General features: G+C 40.1%; 1 protein-coding gene across 9 annotated transcripts in view; it reads left to right on the top strand.

The window, feature by feature from the left end:
• Positions 1-19,166, top strand: part of ESR1 (estrogen receptor 1) — a 250,072-nt gene that overhangs the window by 159,659 nt on the left and 71,247 nt on the right. For all 9 annotated transcript variants that reach the window (XM_058169437.1, XM_058169403.1, XM_058169428.1 and 6 more), the window contains one exon: positions 17,149-17,265. In XM_058169437.1, coding sequence (XP_058025420.1) covers positions 17,149-17,265 — 117 coding nt within the window. The remainder of the gene's footprint in view (positions 1-17,148; positions 17,266-19,166) is intronic.

Genomic DNA, 19,166 nt, shown 5'->3' with positions numbered 1-19,166 from the left:
TTGGAGAGGAATTTGAAGGGAGCAAGTTTGCTCTTCCACACATCAAAAGCATGGCAAAATTTATTAGGACATTTATGATTGGGCTATGAACAGGAATTTTAAAAAAGTTATATTTTCTCCTACTCCAAAGAACAATGGAATATAGACTATATAGCTTTGCTTCCTATGAACATAACTATGAAATATATGAGGTGTAATTCTATGATTTGAATTACTCACAAATTACTCACAATCATATCAGCCCCACAAGCTTCTTCTGTATATCTGAATGATTCCTGATGATTTAGTTGGAATTTTCTAGGAAATCATTTTTGCATGGATTCCAATTTAATTTGCTTGCTGGAACAGTGATGAATAGAGATTTATATTAATGTCAGGAAAGGAAACAATGCTTCAAATATGTGTAGGGCTTAGTCTAGGCTACATTTGTTCCCTGACATATGCCTAGCTCAACTTTCCCCCTTTTAATTGTAGTGACTCCTGAAAGTCAAAAGTACCTGCGTGTTTAACTGTTTTCTTGCATTGAACACCTTTCTGTGTTGTGGTGATGCGTGAAAACCTAGTAGCATCTCTGTTCCCAAGGCCAGTCTGTGTAATTTGAGTTTCTATTGATTATTGCCCCACAAAGTTAACTAGAGACATCATTCCACTTGTTAGTCCTTCCTGCTCTTTTCATTTCATTGTATTTTTAGAAAAGCTGTTTGTTTTCAGCTTTAGCTGCTGTTTCCATGAAGCAGCCAGAAAGCAAAATCACTTAGGCTTATTGCTTGGTTAAATCTCCTTTGCATAAAAATTACTTAGGGAAAAAGGAACCATCACAAACAGTACTTAAACCATTGCTGTAGTTTATAACTACCACTTATGTTGGAGCATGACTAATTGATCTATGATCTAGACAGATTTTCTCTTCTTTAAGCCTGAGTTTTCTGGAAGAAATAAAACTACATTTGCGGCTGGAGTCATAGTTGAAGTTTTGCCCAGAAAATGAAGAATATTCTCAACACATACTGATTATTCATTTTATGAAAGCAAAAAGCTTTCTATTTTGTAAATGTGACATAACAACATCTATTAAAAAATGATTGTTTTATATACTGAATGAATCATAGATCAAAACAGTTGGCTGAAAAAGAAGCACAGAGTATTCATAATTTCCTGCTATTTTGTCACTAGATTTCAAAGATATCTCATTTATTCCCCCCCCCTTTTTTTTTTCTTTTTCTTTTGAGGCAATAGTAGATTGTTATTCAGATGTTCCAGTTCAGGGGCAGTGATCCAAGTCCTGTGTTGATAGAATGAGAGCAACAGGAATCCAGTAATCTGAAGTATTGGGAAAAGAAAGTCCCATATCATCTTGCAAACACAGATGTCACAGCTAAGAAGGTGCCACATCTGTTTCCAGCCCACATCTGTTTTTGTACATTATTCATAAGCCCAGACATACCACTGTTAATCATAAAAAGTCCACTTAGTTGTATGTGACAGTCACACATGTTATAAGGGTGATGTACAAGCAATCTTGGATTGAGGCGAAGTTAAAAGTAATACATACAGGAAATAGAAGGTAGGTGTAATTATCGAATAGTGATCTCATTATTTACAAAAGAAGGTAGATTGGTAGCAGAAAACTTGAAAAGGACAAATATTGTGTCTTCAAAAAGAGAAAAAAAAATGACACGAGTCAGCAAAATTCTAGATCAGATTATTAAACAGTTCATAAGCATTTAGATTAGAAAAATGCCTTGCTTATGAGGAGTGAACAGCAGTTATAAAAAACGAGTCATATCAAAATTAACCTTCTTTTGATAGAAAAACCAGTTTAGTTGACCACAGAAGAGTGGTGGATATGGAGTTCAGAAATGCATCGAACATCCTGAAATCCTTCTAGAACAAAATGTGGGCTAAGTTATGCCAATGTTAGATGGATAGAGATCTGCAGGATCCACTCTGAGTTGGTCACCAGGAGGTTATACTTCCAAGCTTTCAGACTTGTGCCGGAGCCCATCCTCTGGGAACATCTCTCTCTCTCTCTCTCCAGACTGAAAGAAATAGAGATTGGTTCAAAAAGTGTATTTAACAAGTATATATCAATAATGGCCATGTCAAATGGCAAACTGCAGGGCTTGTACTATACCATATATATATATATATATATATATATATATACCTTCATATATATATATATATATATATATATATATATATACCTTCATATATATATATATATATATATATATATAAATATATATATATATATATATATATATATATATATATATATATATATATATATGTCTTTGGTTGTTCGGGTTTTCTCCCGTGTAAAATTGGAAGTGTCTTGGCGATGTTTCGACGAAGTCTCATTCGTCATCTTCATAGAGAATAGAAGTCTATAAGGAGACAAGAGAAATATCTTCAAGTATCTGAGGAGATGTTATGTAGAAGATAGAGTAGACCTGCTGAATGTTGATTCAGAAGACAAGAGGCAATATATTTTCATTACAAAGAAACAGCTTTTAACTAAACAATGGGAAGAATTTCTTAATGGTACAAGTTGTTCAACAATGGACCAGATTGCTTTAGGAAGTAATTTACTCTTACGAGTTTTGCTTCGTTAAATTTGTGTTCTATCAAATGACTGACTGAGGTCCACAAATGCTTCTATTCTTAAAACTGAATAGTTCTGTATTTGGAACTAATCGCAATTAAATTGGTTTCCAGACAGGGGCCAAACTGCAGACAATTCAACCAGTTACATTACCATATTGTTTCTTTATACATTTGAAGAATGTATAGGTCCTACTGGAACGGGAGTTGAGCCAAAACTGATTAGAATATATTTTTCTGATAATATTTCTTGGACTTGCTCTTATTCCCCCAGTTTACAAAGATTTCTACAGAACTTTCTACCTTGTATTTTGGATGGTGGCTGGCATTTTTCCCTTACAGTGCTTAGAATGATAGCTCATTCTGGGTCAAAGACATTTTGAAGATGAAACTAAGACAAATATCTTAGGGGAAAATATATATTATGTAATAATAATTTCACCCTGTGGAACTATTATAGAAGTTCTGTTTGCCAGTGAACAATTCAGTGAAGTGGCCCGCCTACAATTTTTTTTTTGTCCATAAATAAACCAAAGAATATTTATATAAATTATTAACAACTGAGTCACTAAAACCTATATTACTGTATTGATTTCAAGGGATCCAAGAATGATATTTGATCTTTCATTTGCAAGAAATAAGTCATGTGTAAAAGTCTCCTTTGTAGAGAAATAAACAGCGTATTTGAACCATTAATGTTGCAATCTATGAATTTTGGATATTTGCTAAAGATTTTGTACTGTATATACAAAAAGCCCACTTAGCATAGCTACTTGAATAGAAAGATTTTTTGGTCAGTAATTCTGTCAGTGTTTAAAAACAAAACAGGCCAGATCCAGATGAAATAACTATTTGCTTTGCCAAAATTTCTGTAAAGCCAAAATCTGCTGCTGTTGACTTTTCTAAACAATCCTTTACATACATCTTTAAATATTAATTAATATTATTAGCTTTGGTTTTTTTGTTTCCTTATAGCTATATTTCTAGCCATGTTCTTATTTTCATCTCAGAAATTACCCATAATGACTTTTAATTGATGCTTGGTATAATAATATTGCAGCTTCATAAAATGAATTGTTTATAATCCACATGTAATCAACATCTCACATGAATACAGTTAGCATAAATTATTGCTTATTTTATATACTCATATGAGATACCCTCTCATTTAAATCTATCATAAAAACAATCCCTTTCACGTTAATAAATCAAAGTTTTCTATTAAATAAATAGCAGATAAAAGTTTTCTGGGTCCGCCCCCTCCCCCCACATTAGAGGTTCTAAGAATTTTTAATTAACAAGTATTTTCCTGTTTGACAACAGCTTATATTTAATTTACAATAACTGATTTGTAAGATGATTTATTTTACTTTTATATATTAATGTAAATTTAATGTTTCTGAAGTTTAGTCTGAGAGGCATATATTAAAAAAATCTCTATTTAATTCATGTAGTATTACAATCTTTCACTTTTCATCTTTCTCTTGAATGATGATCTTTCCCATGTCAACAGCTTTACAATTAAGCTTTGATTAACATAAAATAATAAACAAATAGTGCCATGATTGAGTAAACGCCAATGTTTGTAATAAATACAAGAGAGAAGGGTGGGGGAGAGAATAAATGGCCTTTAAAAATTTGAAAAAGAAAGAAAGGGGAAAGAGAACCAACCAAATGAAGCTGTTAAATGAACCCTAGGGCATGTTTGAAACTGGTTTCATGTCCCCAAATCTGCAGAAATATTTGCCCAGTGCTTGCTGCTTACAATGTTCGATCCTCCTAGGAACAACCGGCTGACAATGAGAGAGAGTCAAACTGATATCTCTAGCCAACTCCATTCTCCTGTCTCTTGTCAGTGTTAGTGCCACAGGTCTGCAGTTCAACAGCTGTGATGAAATGATGCTGAGGTGCCATGGAAATATGACTTTGGCAAGGAGGGCAGAAGAAATGAGGAGATTTTGTTTTAGCTCAGCCCTCCTTCCTGATCTAGCTGTCATGCTTATATCCTAGCACAGTCATGATAGAACTAGAACCCCCAGAAACATCCTTACCCCATGGGGAGTTTCTCATTTTCCTCTCTGTGAAGGAGCAGGAAGATCTTAATTCACAGTTTGTAAGGTGAAAGAAAACCTTATCATTCCCCAAAAGTAACCTGAACTTGCATTACTTAGATGGAGAGGAAGCTCAATTGTGTTAGCTTGTTGAGGTAGAACAGGACCAAGTGCTGACATCAATGTGGCATTAGGAATTCGTGTGTATGGCGAAACGGGTGTACAAATTTGAGAAATCTTGCAAGTCCAACTACTTGGAAATCCAACAGCCATAACTGGGGTTTTCCTCTCTCTCAGGTTGTCAGGATTTTCCTGGTACTCGGGAGGAAAGCAACCTACTCAGATGAGCTCTCAAAGCCCTTAGGTCAGTGGTGTGGTGAGGCATTGGATAGCTCTAGGACTTTCTTCACAGTCTCCCAGTTTTTCTTTTTCAACATTGGGCAAGTTGAAAAAGGAATTAAACCTCCTCATCCAAATGTACTCAAAGTAGATATCAACAGACCAACACTTAGCATGCAATCTGTATAAAAAACTTGTAGTTGGAAATAAAATGCATTTAAAGTAAAGAATAAAAAGCCTCTATTTAGTTCATATAATGTTTCATGCAAAGTTTAATATATCGCTTCTTTGATCTCTTCATGTTTGCTACATACATAATTTGAAACACTGCAATATTTTGCTGAGAGTCATTACATAAATGGGATACAAAACATTAGGCCAATAAATATAAATAGGACTTAATGGAAGATATTTCAAAAAAGCAATTATAGTGGGCAACTGGAATTCATCAAGAGGCTTGATTGTGTTTCTTAGAGCTTTGTCATGATTGTGTGTGGTCCTGGTTCACTTAAGTGTAAATATCTTTCCATTTAGAGATATTTTGTATTAATAAGTCCTTAATTCACTAGCCAGAAAAGTGTTCTGTTCAGTTTTTATTGTTTGTTTGTTTACTCTTCTCTTTAATGCTTACCTTATTAAATATCATGTATCTTTGGGCGGACCTTGGCTATGAATGCACTGAGTGGAAAAAATGCACTGTTCATTTCTCTTGCTAAGCAAACATTTCTCCACAGATGCTGTATCCCATCACTTTGTAAAGAATATCAAGAAAAGCATTAAGGTGTATATATATATACACCGTTGGGAGGGGCTGAATTAGACTCTTCCCATGCCACTCTCCCAGCCAAAAAAAAAAAGATTCTTAAATTTCTCTGAAGCAACACTGTATATCAGGTTTGAAATATGGAATTTGCATAATAGCAGTTATGTCATTTTGTTATCCACTGCTGCAGCTAAATTGTACAGGTCTTTAGAACAGAATTCAGACTAGGGAGATTTAGTGGTATTGCTATCTGATGTTCCTGCCCCTCCTCAAAAAAAGCATGGTACCAAACATCTGTTCAATTTTTCCAAGAAAAATTCCCAGTCTTGGGGAAAAATCTACAATAATATAACAGTTCTCAAAAGCAGAGGAGAATGGGGCAGTTTCTAGTTCCAGGACTATATATGAGGTCAAGATTCATTGTATTCAAGAAAGGTTAGTTAGTTTGGAATATTTGGAATATGAAATAAAATGCAATAAGTGCAGTAGTTACTCTACTTTCCTTAATGGTTCACTCTCCTTGGTGTACTGTAGTAATTATTTATTTATTTTATTTATTTATTTATTCGTATTTTTATACCGCCCTATCTCCCTAAGGACTCAGGGCGGTGTACAGCCATATAAAAACACAGAAATATACAAAATAAAACATTCAACTAAAAAACTTATTATAAAGGCCAAATATTTAAAATCAGATATAAATAGTAAAACCCAATTTAAAACCAAAGCTAAAATTTAGTCATTAAAAATTTAAAACCCTAGTCCAGTCCTGCGCAAATGAATAGATGTGTCTTAAGCTCGCCGCGGAAGGTCCGAAGGTCAGGAAGTTGACGAAGTCCTGGGGGAAGCTCGTTCCAGAGGGTGGGAGCCCCCACAGAAAAGGCCCTTCCCCTGGGCATCGCCAGTCGGCACTGCCTGGCCGACGGCACCCTGAGGAGTCCCTCTCTGTGAGAGCGCATGGGTCGGTGGGAGGCATTCGGTGGCAGCAGACGGTCCCGTAAGTAACCCGGCCCTATGCCATGGAGCGCTTTGAAGATCATTACCAAAACCTTGAAGAGCACCCGGAAAACCACAGGTAGCCAGTGCAGTCTGCGCAGGAGAGGTGTTATGTGGGAGCCACGAGGGGCTCCCTCTATCACCCGCGCAGCTGCATTCTGAACTACCTGGAGTCTCCGGGTGCTCCTCAAGGGGAGCCCCATGTAGAGAGCATTGCAGTAGTCCAGCCGAGATGTCACGAGAGCATGAGTGACCGTGCACAAGGCATCCCGGTCTAGAAAGGGGCGCAACTGGCGAACCAGGCGAACCTGGTGAAAGGCTCTCCTGGAGACGGCCGTCAAATGGTCTTCAAAAGACAGCCGTCCATCCAGGAGAACTCCCAAATTGCTCACCCTCTCCATTGGGGCCAATGACTCGCCCCCAACAGTCAGCCGCGGCTGCAGCTGACTGTACCGGGATGCCGTCTTGGAGGGATTGAGCCTGAGCCTGTTTCTCCCCATCCAGACCCGTACGGCCTCCAGACACCGGGACAGCACCTCGATAGCTTCATTGGGGTGGTCCGGTGTGGAAAAGTACAGCTGAGTATCGTCAGCGTACAGCTGGTACCTCACACCGAAACCACTGATGATCTCACCCAGCGGCTTCATATAGATGTTGAACAAGAGGGGCGAGAGAATCGACCCCTGAGGCACCCCACAAGTGAGGCGTCTCGGGGCCGACCTCTGCCCCCCCGTCAACACCGTCTGCGACCGATCGGAGAGATAGGAGGAGAACCACCGATAAACGGTGCCTCCCACTCCCAATCCCTCCAACCGGTGCAGCAGGATACCATGGTCGATGGTATCGAAAGCCGCTGAGAGGTCTAATAGGACCAAGGCAGAGGAATAACCCCTGTCCCTGGCCCTCCAGAGATCATCCACCAACGTGACCAAAGCCGTCTCAGTGCTGTAACCGGGCCGGAAGCCGGACTGGAACGGGTCTAGATAGACGGTTTCCTCCAGGTACCGGGGCAGCTGACATGCCACCACACTCTCTACAACCTTCGCGCGGCGGGTTGGAGACCGGACGATAATTACCTAACACAGCTGGATCCAGGGAAGGCTTCTTGAGGAGAGGCCTCACCACCGCCTCTTTCAAGGCGGCCAGGAAGACCCCCTCCAACAAAGAAGCATTTGTAAGCCCCTGGAGCCAGCCTCGTGTCACATCCTGTGCGGCCAGCACCAACCAGGAGGGACACGGGTCCAGTAAACATGTGGTGGCATTCAGCCTACCCAGCAACCTGTCCATGTCCTTGGGAGCCACAGGGTCAAACTCATCCCAAACACTCTCAACAAGACGGCTCTCAGACATCCCACCCGGATCTACCCAATTTTGGTCCAGACCGTCCCGAAGCTGAACGATTTTGTCGTGTAGATAATCACTAAACTCCTCAGCACGTCCCTGCAACGGGTCATCCCGCTCCCCCTGTTGAAGGAGGGAGCGAGTTACCCGAAACAGGGCGGCCAGGTGGTTATCTGCCGACGCAATGAGGGAGGAGACGTAGCAATGTCTCGCTTCCCCCATTGCCACTAGGTAGGTCCTAGTATAGGACCTAACTAGTGTCCGATCAGCCTCCGAACGACTGGACCTCCAAGAACTCTCTAGGCGTCTTCTCCGGCGTTTCATCTCCCTCAGCTCCTCCGAATACCAGGGAGCTGGTTGAGACCTACGCCGGGTCAGAGGCCGCAAAGGCACGACACGATCCAAGGCCCCCGCCGCGGCTCGTTCCCAAGCCATGACAAGTTCCTCGGCCGTGCCGTGAGCCAGACCCTCAGGAAACGGCCCAAGCTCCGTCTGGAACCTCTCCGGGTCCATCAGGCGCCTGGGACGGAACCAACGAATTGGTTCCGTCTCCCTGCGGTGTTGAGTGGCGGTCAGAAAGTCTAGGCGAAGGAGGAAGTGATCTGACCATGACAAAGGCTCAATGACTAAATCCCTCAAGTCCAGATCCTTCAACCACTGTCCAGAGATGAAAATCAAATCCAGAGTGCCACCCCCACTGTGAGTAGGGCCATCAACTACTTGAGTCAGGTCCAGGGCCGTCATGGAAGCCATGAACTCCCGAGCAACTGAAGATGACAGGCTGGTCGATGGCAAGTTAAAGTCCCCCATGACTATAAGTCTGGGGGTCTCCACCGCCACTCCAGCCAACACCTCCAGGAGCTCGGGCAGGGCTGCTGCCACGCCGCAAGGAGCCAGGTACGTGACAAACAAGCCCATCTGACATCTATGACCCCACCTCACAAAGAGGGATTCACACCTGGCAATCTGAGGTACAGTGGTCTCCCTCGGCTCCAGGCTCTCTCTAATCACAACCGCCACCCCTCCACCCCTACCCTGGGCCCTCGGCTGATGGAATGCTCGGAAACCCGGCGGGCACATTTGAACAAGGGGCACGCCCCCTTCTGCGCCCAACCAGGTCTCCATAACGCCCATAAAGTCCGCGGCACCCCCCTGAATAAGGTCATGAATTAGGGGGGCCTTATTGACCACGGACCGTGCGTTGCACAGCATCAGCCGAAGGCCCAGGCTCTGAGGGTCTTGACCATCCGGGGAACGGGAGGAGTCTGGGGGCTCGGGGCGCGCGATCGCCTGCAAGCATCGAGCACGCGCCCCCATAAAACGATATGAGCCCCCACTCCCACCATATCTGCCCCTCCCCCTTACCGTGGAAATAGGACCACCCTCTACCGGTAGTACACAAACTCCCCCCATGACCCTCGGACCTATTAACTTACCGCTATGAGCATACGCAGGAACTGGACCCCCACCTGACGGGTTTCCCCCAACACCCGCCCTTTCCCTCCCACCCCTTAAAAATGCCCTATCTAAAAAACCCCAAAGGCTCTTCCTCTTCGCATGCCACCTCTGTGGGTCCCAAGACCCGTCATTGAGGCCGGCCCTCAGTAACAAAGCGGGCCATTCCTGCGAGGTGGGGGCACCTCGCAGGCGCAAGAGTTCATGTGCAGCGTAACGCATAGAAAAGTACGAATCGGTGAAGGGTGCTAAGATGGTAAAATCCCAGGTGGTAGGACGTTAACAGAAGATGGAACCTCCAACGGATGTCCAGTTGTCAAGGAGGACAAATAGAAGCTGGAACCAGACAGAGATGATAAAACCAGGACAAACAAACCGACAGCCTCCATGGTAAACCTATGGAGAAAGTTTCTACAAGAAGATCTTAATAAAGTAGAAATTACTATCAGTCTGTCCATAGTCCAGTCCAGAAACCCGTGGATACAAATGGATGACATCACAGTCTCCACCATCGATATCGGTTGTCAAGTTCTCCACCAAAGCCTGTCATACCAGCCCCCCCGCTAAAATTCCGAGGGCGGGCTGCCGGCTGCTAGGCCAAGACCTATCCACAGCCAGCTACTGACACCAAAGGCCACAGGTCTCAACGTGGCAGGGAGCCAGCTCGGAAAGATGAAAATAGGCAGAGGAGGCGAATGCAGGCCGGGAAAACCTTCACCCCTTCAGTAGTCAAAAGTCAGGGGCGGACAACTATGGGCTAGGACACAAACCTTCGCCCCATCGATGATCAGAAATCCGATGGGGGGGGGGAAGGCAGGCCATTCCATAGAGGGTCAGATGAAAAACATGATGGAAAGTGCCAGTAGAGGGGAATAAACCGCAGCCTCGCCTCAAGCCTCCTCTCCCATCGCGGCCTCATCACGCCCATCGCTGATGGAACCACGGAGCACAGAACGCCGCTGGAAAAGATGCCTCGCGGCCCACCGAAGCCTCGCCAGGCGCAACAAAGCGCCGATGAAACAGACGGGCAAACAAACAGGCGAACGGGCCGGAATTCATGCCCCAGCTGGAGTCGGGCCGAATACACGTCGCCGCTGGAGTCAGGCCGAAATCGAGGCTGGAGCTTGCAGCAAGCAGCAGGCCTCCCTCGCGCCCCAAAGATGGCCGCCATCCGATCCGCCGCTCTTCCCTCGGCCCGTTCTCGGCCGCCGCAAATCCGAGAGGATCAAAAGACCTCTCCTGCGGCCGCCCGATAGATGACACAACGCGCCGAGGGACATGAGCAGCCTGGTGAGTCACCTGAAGTCCATCGTTCCGGGAAAAGCCCCCAACGCCGATTCTAGCTCTTCCAGCAAACCGCCATACTTGCGCATGCGCAGAGCCTTCTTCAATCATTATATACTGGGATAGGACTGGGCAGATCCATCTTCAGCCCTGGAAATTCAGTAAATCATTGTGTGTCAGAGCTATTTTCTTCAGTCTAAGCTATTTGTCAGGGTGGTCATGATGGCAACAATCAGACATTGCAGTACTGTATACACTGATTTCAGCTGCTAGAGCAGGGGTGTCCAAACTTGGTCCCTTTAAGACTTTTGGACTTCAACTCCCAGAGTTCCTCAGCCAGCTTTGCTGGCTGAGGGACTCTGGGAGTTGAAGTCCAAAAGTCTTAAAGGGACCAAGTTTGGACACCCCTGTGCTAGAGGAAAGGCAGAATATTAGTGAATATTCAGATGAAGATAAGATTGAGATTAAAACAAAGGCATGCACACTCATGAGACACAAGATTGATGATGATGATGATGAAAAGGAGGTGGAGGAGGTGGAGGAGGAGACTGAATCATTACACTCCAGGATTAAGTCCTCTTCATTTGAAGATTATGGATTATAATATATCATGCTAGTCTCAGTCTTAGATTTAGAAAAGTGACCATCCCAAATTCCTGTGTCAAAGGATAGTCCAGAACCTGTGTCTCCCCATTATTTAGCACTTTGCTAACCACACCACACTAGTTTTCATTCCATAGCTTTATCTGGGATAAATATTGTACATGCTACTCTCTCTGCCTCCTTATTGAATTACAGTATAATTGTAATTGTTCTTATAAGTTTAACCACCTGAATCACCTTGACTCCAGTTTTGTGGCATTAGAATTGTTTCCTTAATGATAAAATAATTATATTGTTTCTAGTTTGTACACACTCAATCAGCTACATGGAAGGTGCAGGTTATTATCTAATTTAGGGTAATGTAAACTACATATTGGCTCTAAGATACCCGTAAGTACTGACATCTATTCTTTTTAAATTACATATTTCTTCGGCAAGATGTCAATTTGAGTGTTTATTTGCTATGCATAAAATTGCTTCACTTAAAAGTATATAGTGAATTTTAGTTAAATCGGTTATAAACAGTCAGAAGCTATGCAAATTATAATTACAGTAGTAGAAGCTGTACAAATTATTATGGCACAATGTAAGAAAAACAGTAGGGAAACAGCTTGATAAAAGGGATTCAACTAAAAGTATCGATTTGAAGGCAGAATGAGGGAAATCAACATGCTTTATTAATTCAGTTCTTCGAAATAGGAAGTTTTACGTTTATTATTTGTCTCAATTTTTGCTTTGTTTAGGCTTTAGTTCAGTTAAGCAAAATAACGTTGCTAATGCTTAGATTGATTATTATTGTTCATTACTTCAATACTTGGTCCTGTTTGTGCAAAAAGGAAACAAATACTTTTCTTTGATAAGATAAAGTTTACCTCAACAAACAACTGTTGGTTGTTACTAAAGCAATTCTATGATACAATTCTTGCCTTTCAAATAGTGTATTTCTCATAAATGTAATCCGGTGTATTTAAGATTACAACAGTATATCAGTATGTGAAAAAGAAATGCATGTGTACTATTGTCGCTTATCATCCTTGTCTGACATCTTGAAAGAAAGATAATATGAATGAAAGTTGAATTAATAGGAACCTTACACATTGAATGATCAATGTGTAAGCTTCCTATTCCTGCTGAAAAATGATTTTGCTGAATAAAAGGAATCTGATCAACATGTGCTTACGAGCAAGAGACAGTAGTGAGAATAAGGTGTCCAAAGGTCTGGGATAGTTTCAGTGTAGGCAGTTTGTGTGAATACATCCCACTCTTGCAAACTACTACCATTTGGGTTTTAGCTATTCTACCTGCTTCTCCTACCACTAGTAATTGTAATTGCACAAGAAAAAATGGTGCCACAGATTCTGAAGAAGAAAAGCTAAAATGGTAGTTCCAATTCAATGTCAGTTTTCACCATGCTAATTTTGTTTTCAGATACCCAGTTTGGTGTAATGGTTAAGACACAGGCTAGAAACCAGGAGACTGAGAGTTCTAGTCCTACCTTAGGCACAGAGGCAGCTGGGTGACCTTGGAGCAGTCACTCTCAGTCTGAGAAAAGAGGTTGTGGCAAACCATTTCTGAAAGAACTCCAGTGAATACAGTAGTCCAGGCAGTTGCCAAGAGTTAAAAACTGACTTGAAGGCACAATAAATCTTTTTTTTTTTAAAAAAATATCTCAATCTGCGATTGAAGTAAAGGGCCTCTGTGACAACTACCACAGAACTGTAATGCATGAATAACTTAGATAAACAGAGAGTATTTTTCCTGTCATTTCTACCACAAAAAAACTCACTCCTGTTGTATTGGCTAATGAAAGCTTAATCTGCAAACAGTAAATTCCTTCAAATTTATTTTGTACCATTTGAGAAGCTTTTATAGGCAATCGTATCAACAGTATGGCAAAACAAAATCAACAGTTTTGCCACTATGCAAAATTCATTTCAAAAATTGAGATATCAATGATCGTTTGCAGCACATAAGAAAAGTAATCCACATGTCTGCTTAATTATGAAACTTATTATTCAGCCATATGTGTTTTTGAAAATGTGGATTATCTCAAGGGTGATTGTAGGAAAAATGAAAATGAATGATTAATTATGTTTTCTTATGCCAATACGCCAGCTGTTATTTTGATCATATGCCACATACTGAGAGCAATTGTGATCTATCAGATGGGAAGAGTGAGACAAGATATCATAACTGTGAGCCAGAAATCCAGAGATTGGAATCACCAATGGCCAATTGGACCAGCAACATTTTGTGGGCTGAGAAAAAGATATGTATCACTGTCATCTAGAAAAGAAATGTTGCCTTTTTATTAACTGTCTGAAATTGAAAAAAAAGATAGATGCTATAAAAATCTTAATGGATCCAAATCAATAACTTATTTTATAAAAATAGTAAACTCAGTGTTGATATGGCAACAGTGGTAATGGAGGCAATGGTGAAGAATTCCAAATGGATTTTTTTTTCCAAATGGCAAACTGACAAGATGGTGAATAATAATCAATATTAATAAAAAAAAACCTGCACATTTGGGAACATATCTACAGTAGTGGACATCTTACTAAAAGTAGGTCACATTTTTGCACCAGTTCAAAAAGAGCTCTAGATTCTTGACAGCACAACTGGTAATGTTCATCATATTAGACATTCACAGTAAAACTTTGGGTTTTCTTCTGCAACATGTGAAATGCTGGGCTTGTAGATAGTTTTGGTTTTCCAATCGATAGGAACTCTTCTTTAATACTGTGCTCCCATGAGTCCTTGGAGAGTATGGTGATGTAAAAATATAGCAGTAAATAAATACATGAACTCTTGCCTTGTCCTGCCTCTAGAACTGAGAGCAACCATTATTTTCTCTTCTACTGTCTCAACTTCAAAATGTGTCTTTTCAAGGTGTCAAACCAGTAGCCTGCATTTTGCAGTTTGTTTTTCTCCTTTGGGATATAGCCAGAGGAAACAGGTAGAACTCTTATTGATTTCATACTTTTTTGCTTAGCCCAGGCAACTGTGCACCTTCACAGAATTGCAAATTTCTGCAAACAGTTTGGGAAAAAAAATGCAGCTGTAATAAGCAAATATTATTAAAAACATGTTGGGAAATACCAACAAAGTTATCATTTTACTTGCAAAGCCTCCTGTTGCTTTTAAATAAAAAAAATATATGAAAGAATGACAGCTGTGCTGGGATAGGTCTTAAATTTAATTTATCAATAGCCAGATAATTGGTTGGATGTAATACGTACTTCAAAAATGGATGGGGAAGCACTAATAATTTATTTGCTTTTTAAAATATGTAGAAAGGATTGGGACATTTTTATTACTTTTAGAGCTGAGGGGACAGCACACTGATTGTTGCTCTGCATTCCTTTATGGTCCCGTGGGAAACTGGAAGGATTGTTGTTTGGCTGATGGTAGTCATTGCCTCTTCCCAGGTTTTTTATGTCAGCAAGACTGAAAAGGATTGCAGATCTCTTTTATGCTGTTTTGGAAGATTTGTGAAGTGAAATTGATGGCAGTCTATAGTAGTAATTATTTTTTTTAATAGTAAATTTCTTGTTAGGAGAAGATTGACCATATCATAATAGGAAGAATTTAAAGTGGTCTGTATTTACCAGTATATCAAGGAGTCTTTGTTCCCCTTGCATGAAAAAACTTTTATTGTAGATTTGCATATTGATTCAGGTGGGCTTCTGCATTTTATCCCAATACGATTCTATTGAAATATTCAATCATGCTTAATCATCAAGGCATTAGATTCATAAGCTACCTTTCCCTCAGCAGCTTTTGGGGGCATAAGTAGGCCTTCCTTCACTGATTTTGGATTGAAGAATACAGTGGAATGTCAAGACATTGTCTCTGTTGTTTCATTGTCTTCGCTGCTAAAAGAGCAGACTTAAGCCATAAATGTGCCTATTCTGCATTCATTTGATAATTAGGAATTACAATCCAAATTGTAATTCCAATGCCAAATTTTGGAAAGGCTCAGAGAGGTACATCCAGTGGTAGATTACCCCCGGTTCAGACTATAAGGGGCGTGCATAAGAGCACAAAAGTGCCTACCGTTCCTGTCCTATTGTTCTCTTTATTATATCTAATTAATATAGCTATGCATATCCTTTACATACATACATACATACATACATACATACATACATACATACATATATATATATATATAATGATATGTTTTTCTTTTTTTTTTTACTATGACAATGTTTATGTATACTGTTGTGACAAAATTAAATAAAAAAAAACCTGATAGTAAAACTGGCGGGAGGCCCCACCCACTGACCCGAACGTCATCAAAAGTGATCTGCGCATGCACAGAAGCTTCTGCGCATGTGCAGAAGAGCCTGTGCGAGTGGAGCAAGCACGAGCGCACGGGCACGATGCAAACTGGTAGTAAAGGTAAGTGGAACCCACCCCTGGGTACATCCAGTAATTAATGAGAGGTAATTATTGGGTAGAAAAACTTTCCATGAATATGATATGAAAATTTATTTTACAATCACTGGTATGATCTCTGTTCCTTCTGGTGGAAAACACAATGCCTATGAAAAAGGTCTGGAATATAATTTTTGGTTTTGAATTTGTATCGGTGATTTTCCATAGTTTATGATTTATAAGAGAATACCACCAACCATTGTGTGCAGTGATTTTTAAAAAATGATTATGTATTAGTACTCTTTTCTAAGGATTTTCACTGTGGGCAGGGCCATCCAGGAGAAAGTCAATAAGGCTATTATGACAATATGATTAAAGCTGCACTCCCTTTTTTACATAAATGTGAGTAAAACTTCAGTTTTATGGGCTCAACCATCATATTGATTTTTCCCTCTACACTTTCCCGGAAGTGCCTCTGAAAGTGGGAAATATACTTTGCTGTATATGACCAACTATAGGTCAAAGTCAAGAATGAAATATTAAGAAAATGTTAATTTCTGAGATTTTGTTACTGCTTTATAAAAGTTATCAATGAATGTTTCTTTTTCACGCATAGTAGGAGTGGCACAAGTTACATATTTACATGGAGCTTTCTAAGAAAGTTCACATTATTCGGTACAAGTCAGCAGATGTTCCTGGTATAATCTGATAGCTGTATTTTTTAATTTCTGTTTCTTAATATGTAAGAAAATCTTCAGTGCAAGCTTCAGACTCAGGCTCTGTCAAGTTCCAGCCATCTTTAACAGCTCAGCTGAGTTTAAAAAATTACTGCAATAAGTAAAACATTTTGTGATGCTATGTAGCCATTTGAAGAAGGTATTATGACCAGAATTGGTTTGTTGCTTTTTATTTGAATCACATCTGTCCTATTATAAAATGAATGCTGGTATTATAAAGTGAACGCTAGTACATGTTTCGGGGATTCACCATTCATTGTCATAAGAATTGCAGTACAGATAAGTGGACCTGGATAAACTATGGTCTTATAATCAGAAAAAATAAATCTAACATTGTTAGGCTTTTCCAGAGGGTAACAAATGTGGTAACCATTTATAGCACTGAAAAACATGCTAATGCAATCATACTTATACCAGTTTACATTGTAGGTATTTAAAAATTGCACATTCAAGGTTTATTCGGTACTGAATCAACATATTACAAACTTAGTAGTGAATTTCAGGGAAAACTATTCAGCAAACTCTAAACCAAGAAGGTGCTGCAGATGCATTCAAGAATGATAGTTTTTCCCCCCTACTTATTTTATAGGTCACAATGACTACATGTGCCCTGCTACCAACCAGTGTACCATTGACAAGAATAGAAGAAAAAGCTGCCAGGCTTGTAGGCTCCGAAAATGCTACGAAGTTGGAATGATGAAAGGTGGTATGTATTGCGCTATTAATCTTAATCTGGTTTACAAATATTTTTCATCCCCTGTAATCCCTTACGTGGCTAACTTTTCAGTAATTAATCACATTGCATCTTGTAATATTTACCTTCAGGTAAATTGGAATACAGGTTATAGCTCAATCAACGCTTATCTTCAATTCATAATTCCTATTTTTGAAGTTTTTACATAATCTCACTTTGAAAGGAAAGAAAGAAGACTGCATACAGGTAGTCCTCAATTTACGATGAAAATTGAGCCCGAAATTTATGTTGTTAAGTGAGAAATTTGTTAAGTGAGTTTTGCCCCATTCTATGACCTTTCTTGCCATATTTGTTAAGTGAATCACTGCAGTTGTTAAATTAGCAACATGGTTGTTAAATGAATCTGGTTTCCCCATTGACTTTGATTGTTAGAAGGTCACAAAAGGGGATCACGTGACTCCAGGACATGCAACCATCATAAATACAAGTCAGTTATCAAGCATCTGAAAGTAAATCACATGACCATGGGGATGCTGCGATGGTCATAAGTGTGAAAAATGGTCATAAGTCACTTTCTTCAGTGCCATTGTAACTTCGAATGGTCACTAAGTGAACTATTGTAAGTCGAGGACTACCTGTATATAGTTTTGGATAAATCAAGAATTTTTAATGCCAAAATACTTCCTCCCAAATGAAGTTCAACATAGGTAATCCTCGATTTACAACAGTTCATTTAGTGACCGTTTGAAGTTAGAATGGCACTGAAAACAAGTGATTTATGACCGTTTTTCCACACATATGACCATTGCAGCATCCCCACAGTCAAGTAATCAGAATTCAGATGCTGGGCAACTGTCTCATATTTATGACGATTGCAATGACCCAGGGTCATGGGATCCCCTTTTGTGACCTTCTGTCAAGCAAAGTCAATGGAGAAGCCAGATTCACTTAACAACCATGGTACTAACTTCACAACTGCATTGATTCATTTAACAATTGTGACAAGAAGTTATAAAATGGGATAAACCTCAGTTAACAAATGTCTCGCTTAGCAACAGAACATTTGGACTCCATTGTGATTGTGAGTTGAGGACTGCCTATATCTGTGAGCATATATGGCAGGGGTGTCCAAACTTGGTCCCTTTAAGACTTTTGGACTTCAACTCCCAGAGTTCCTCAGCCAGCTTTGCTGGCTGAGGGACTCTGGGAGTTGAAGTCCAAAAGTCTTAAAGGGACCAAGTTTGGACACCCCTGCCATATATGGTAATGCTTTTAAAAAGTACCAATCTATCTTCATGTACAAGCCCATACGCAAATAAGCTCACCCTTGAATTTTTAACCAAAATACTATGAAAAATACAGGCTGTCTTATCTGTGGGTGGTATATTTTTAATGGTATTTTTGTTAAAATTTGAGGTTCGGCTTATCCATAGATGGGCTTCTACATGAGTATATATGGTAAAGCTTCCCTCCTTTTCCCCCCACAGAATCAATTCTGGATCTGACTTAATTTATGTTAGGATTTCTGCTGTTTTGTAACACCTAGATACAAATTGTGAGTGAGGCTGTTGATTATCATCTTCCTTTAAATGGACAAGTGCTTTTGATTAAATGCTTTTTCAATAAATGCTGTGAAAATGAATATGACTTAAGACTAATTCACAGTCCTTTTAGGTTTTGATGATGTAATGTTGTACACATGGTAAGTAGTGATTTCCCTTAACTGGAAATACAATTTCTGTAATGGAAAAATAAACATGACTGATTATTACCTAGATGTAAAATGGCTATTATTAACCCATAGGTTGGTGTTTACAAATAATCATTTAACTGATGCTTCTTATAAACTTTGGTTAGAAAGAGAAAACATTCCTTAGATCTCACTATCTTTTCTAGTATATTTTCCAGTTTAA

Source organism: Ahaetulla prasina, chromosome 1, assembly GCF_028640845.1.
Source record: "Ahaetulla prasina isolate Xishuangbanna chromosome 1, ASM2864084v1, whole genome shotgun sequence".
Classification (NCBI taxonomy): Eukaryota; Metazoa; Chordata; class Lepidosauria; order Squamata; family Colubridae; genus Ahaetulla; species Ahaetulla prasina.
This window is presented reverse-complemented; position numbering and strand designations above follow the sequence as displayed.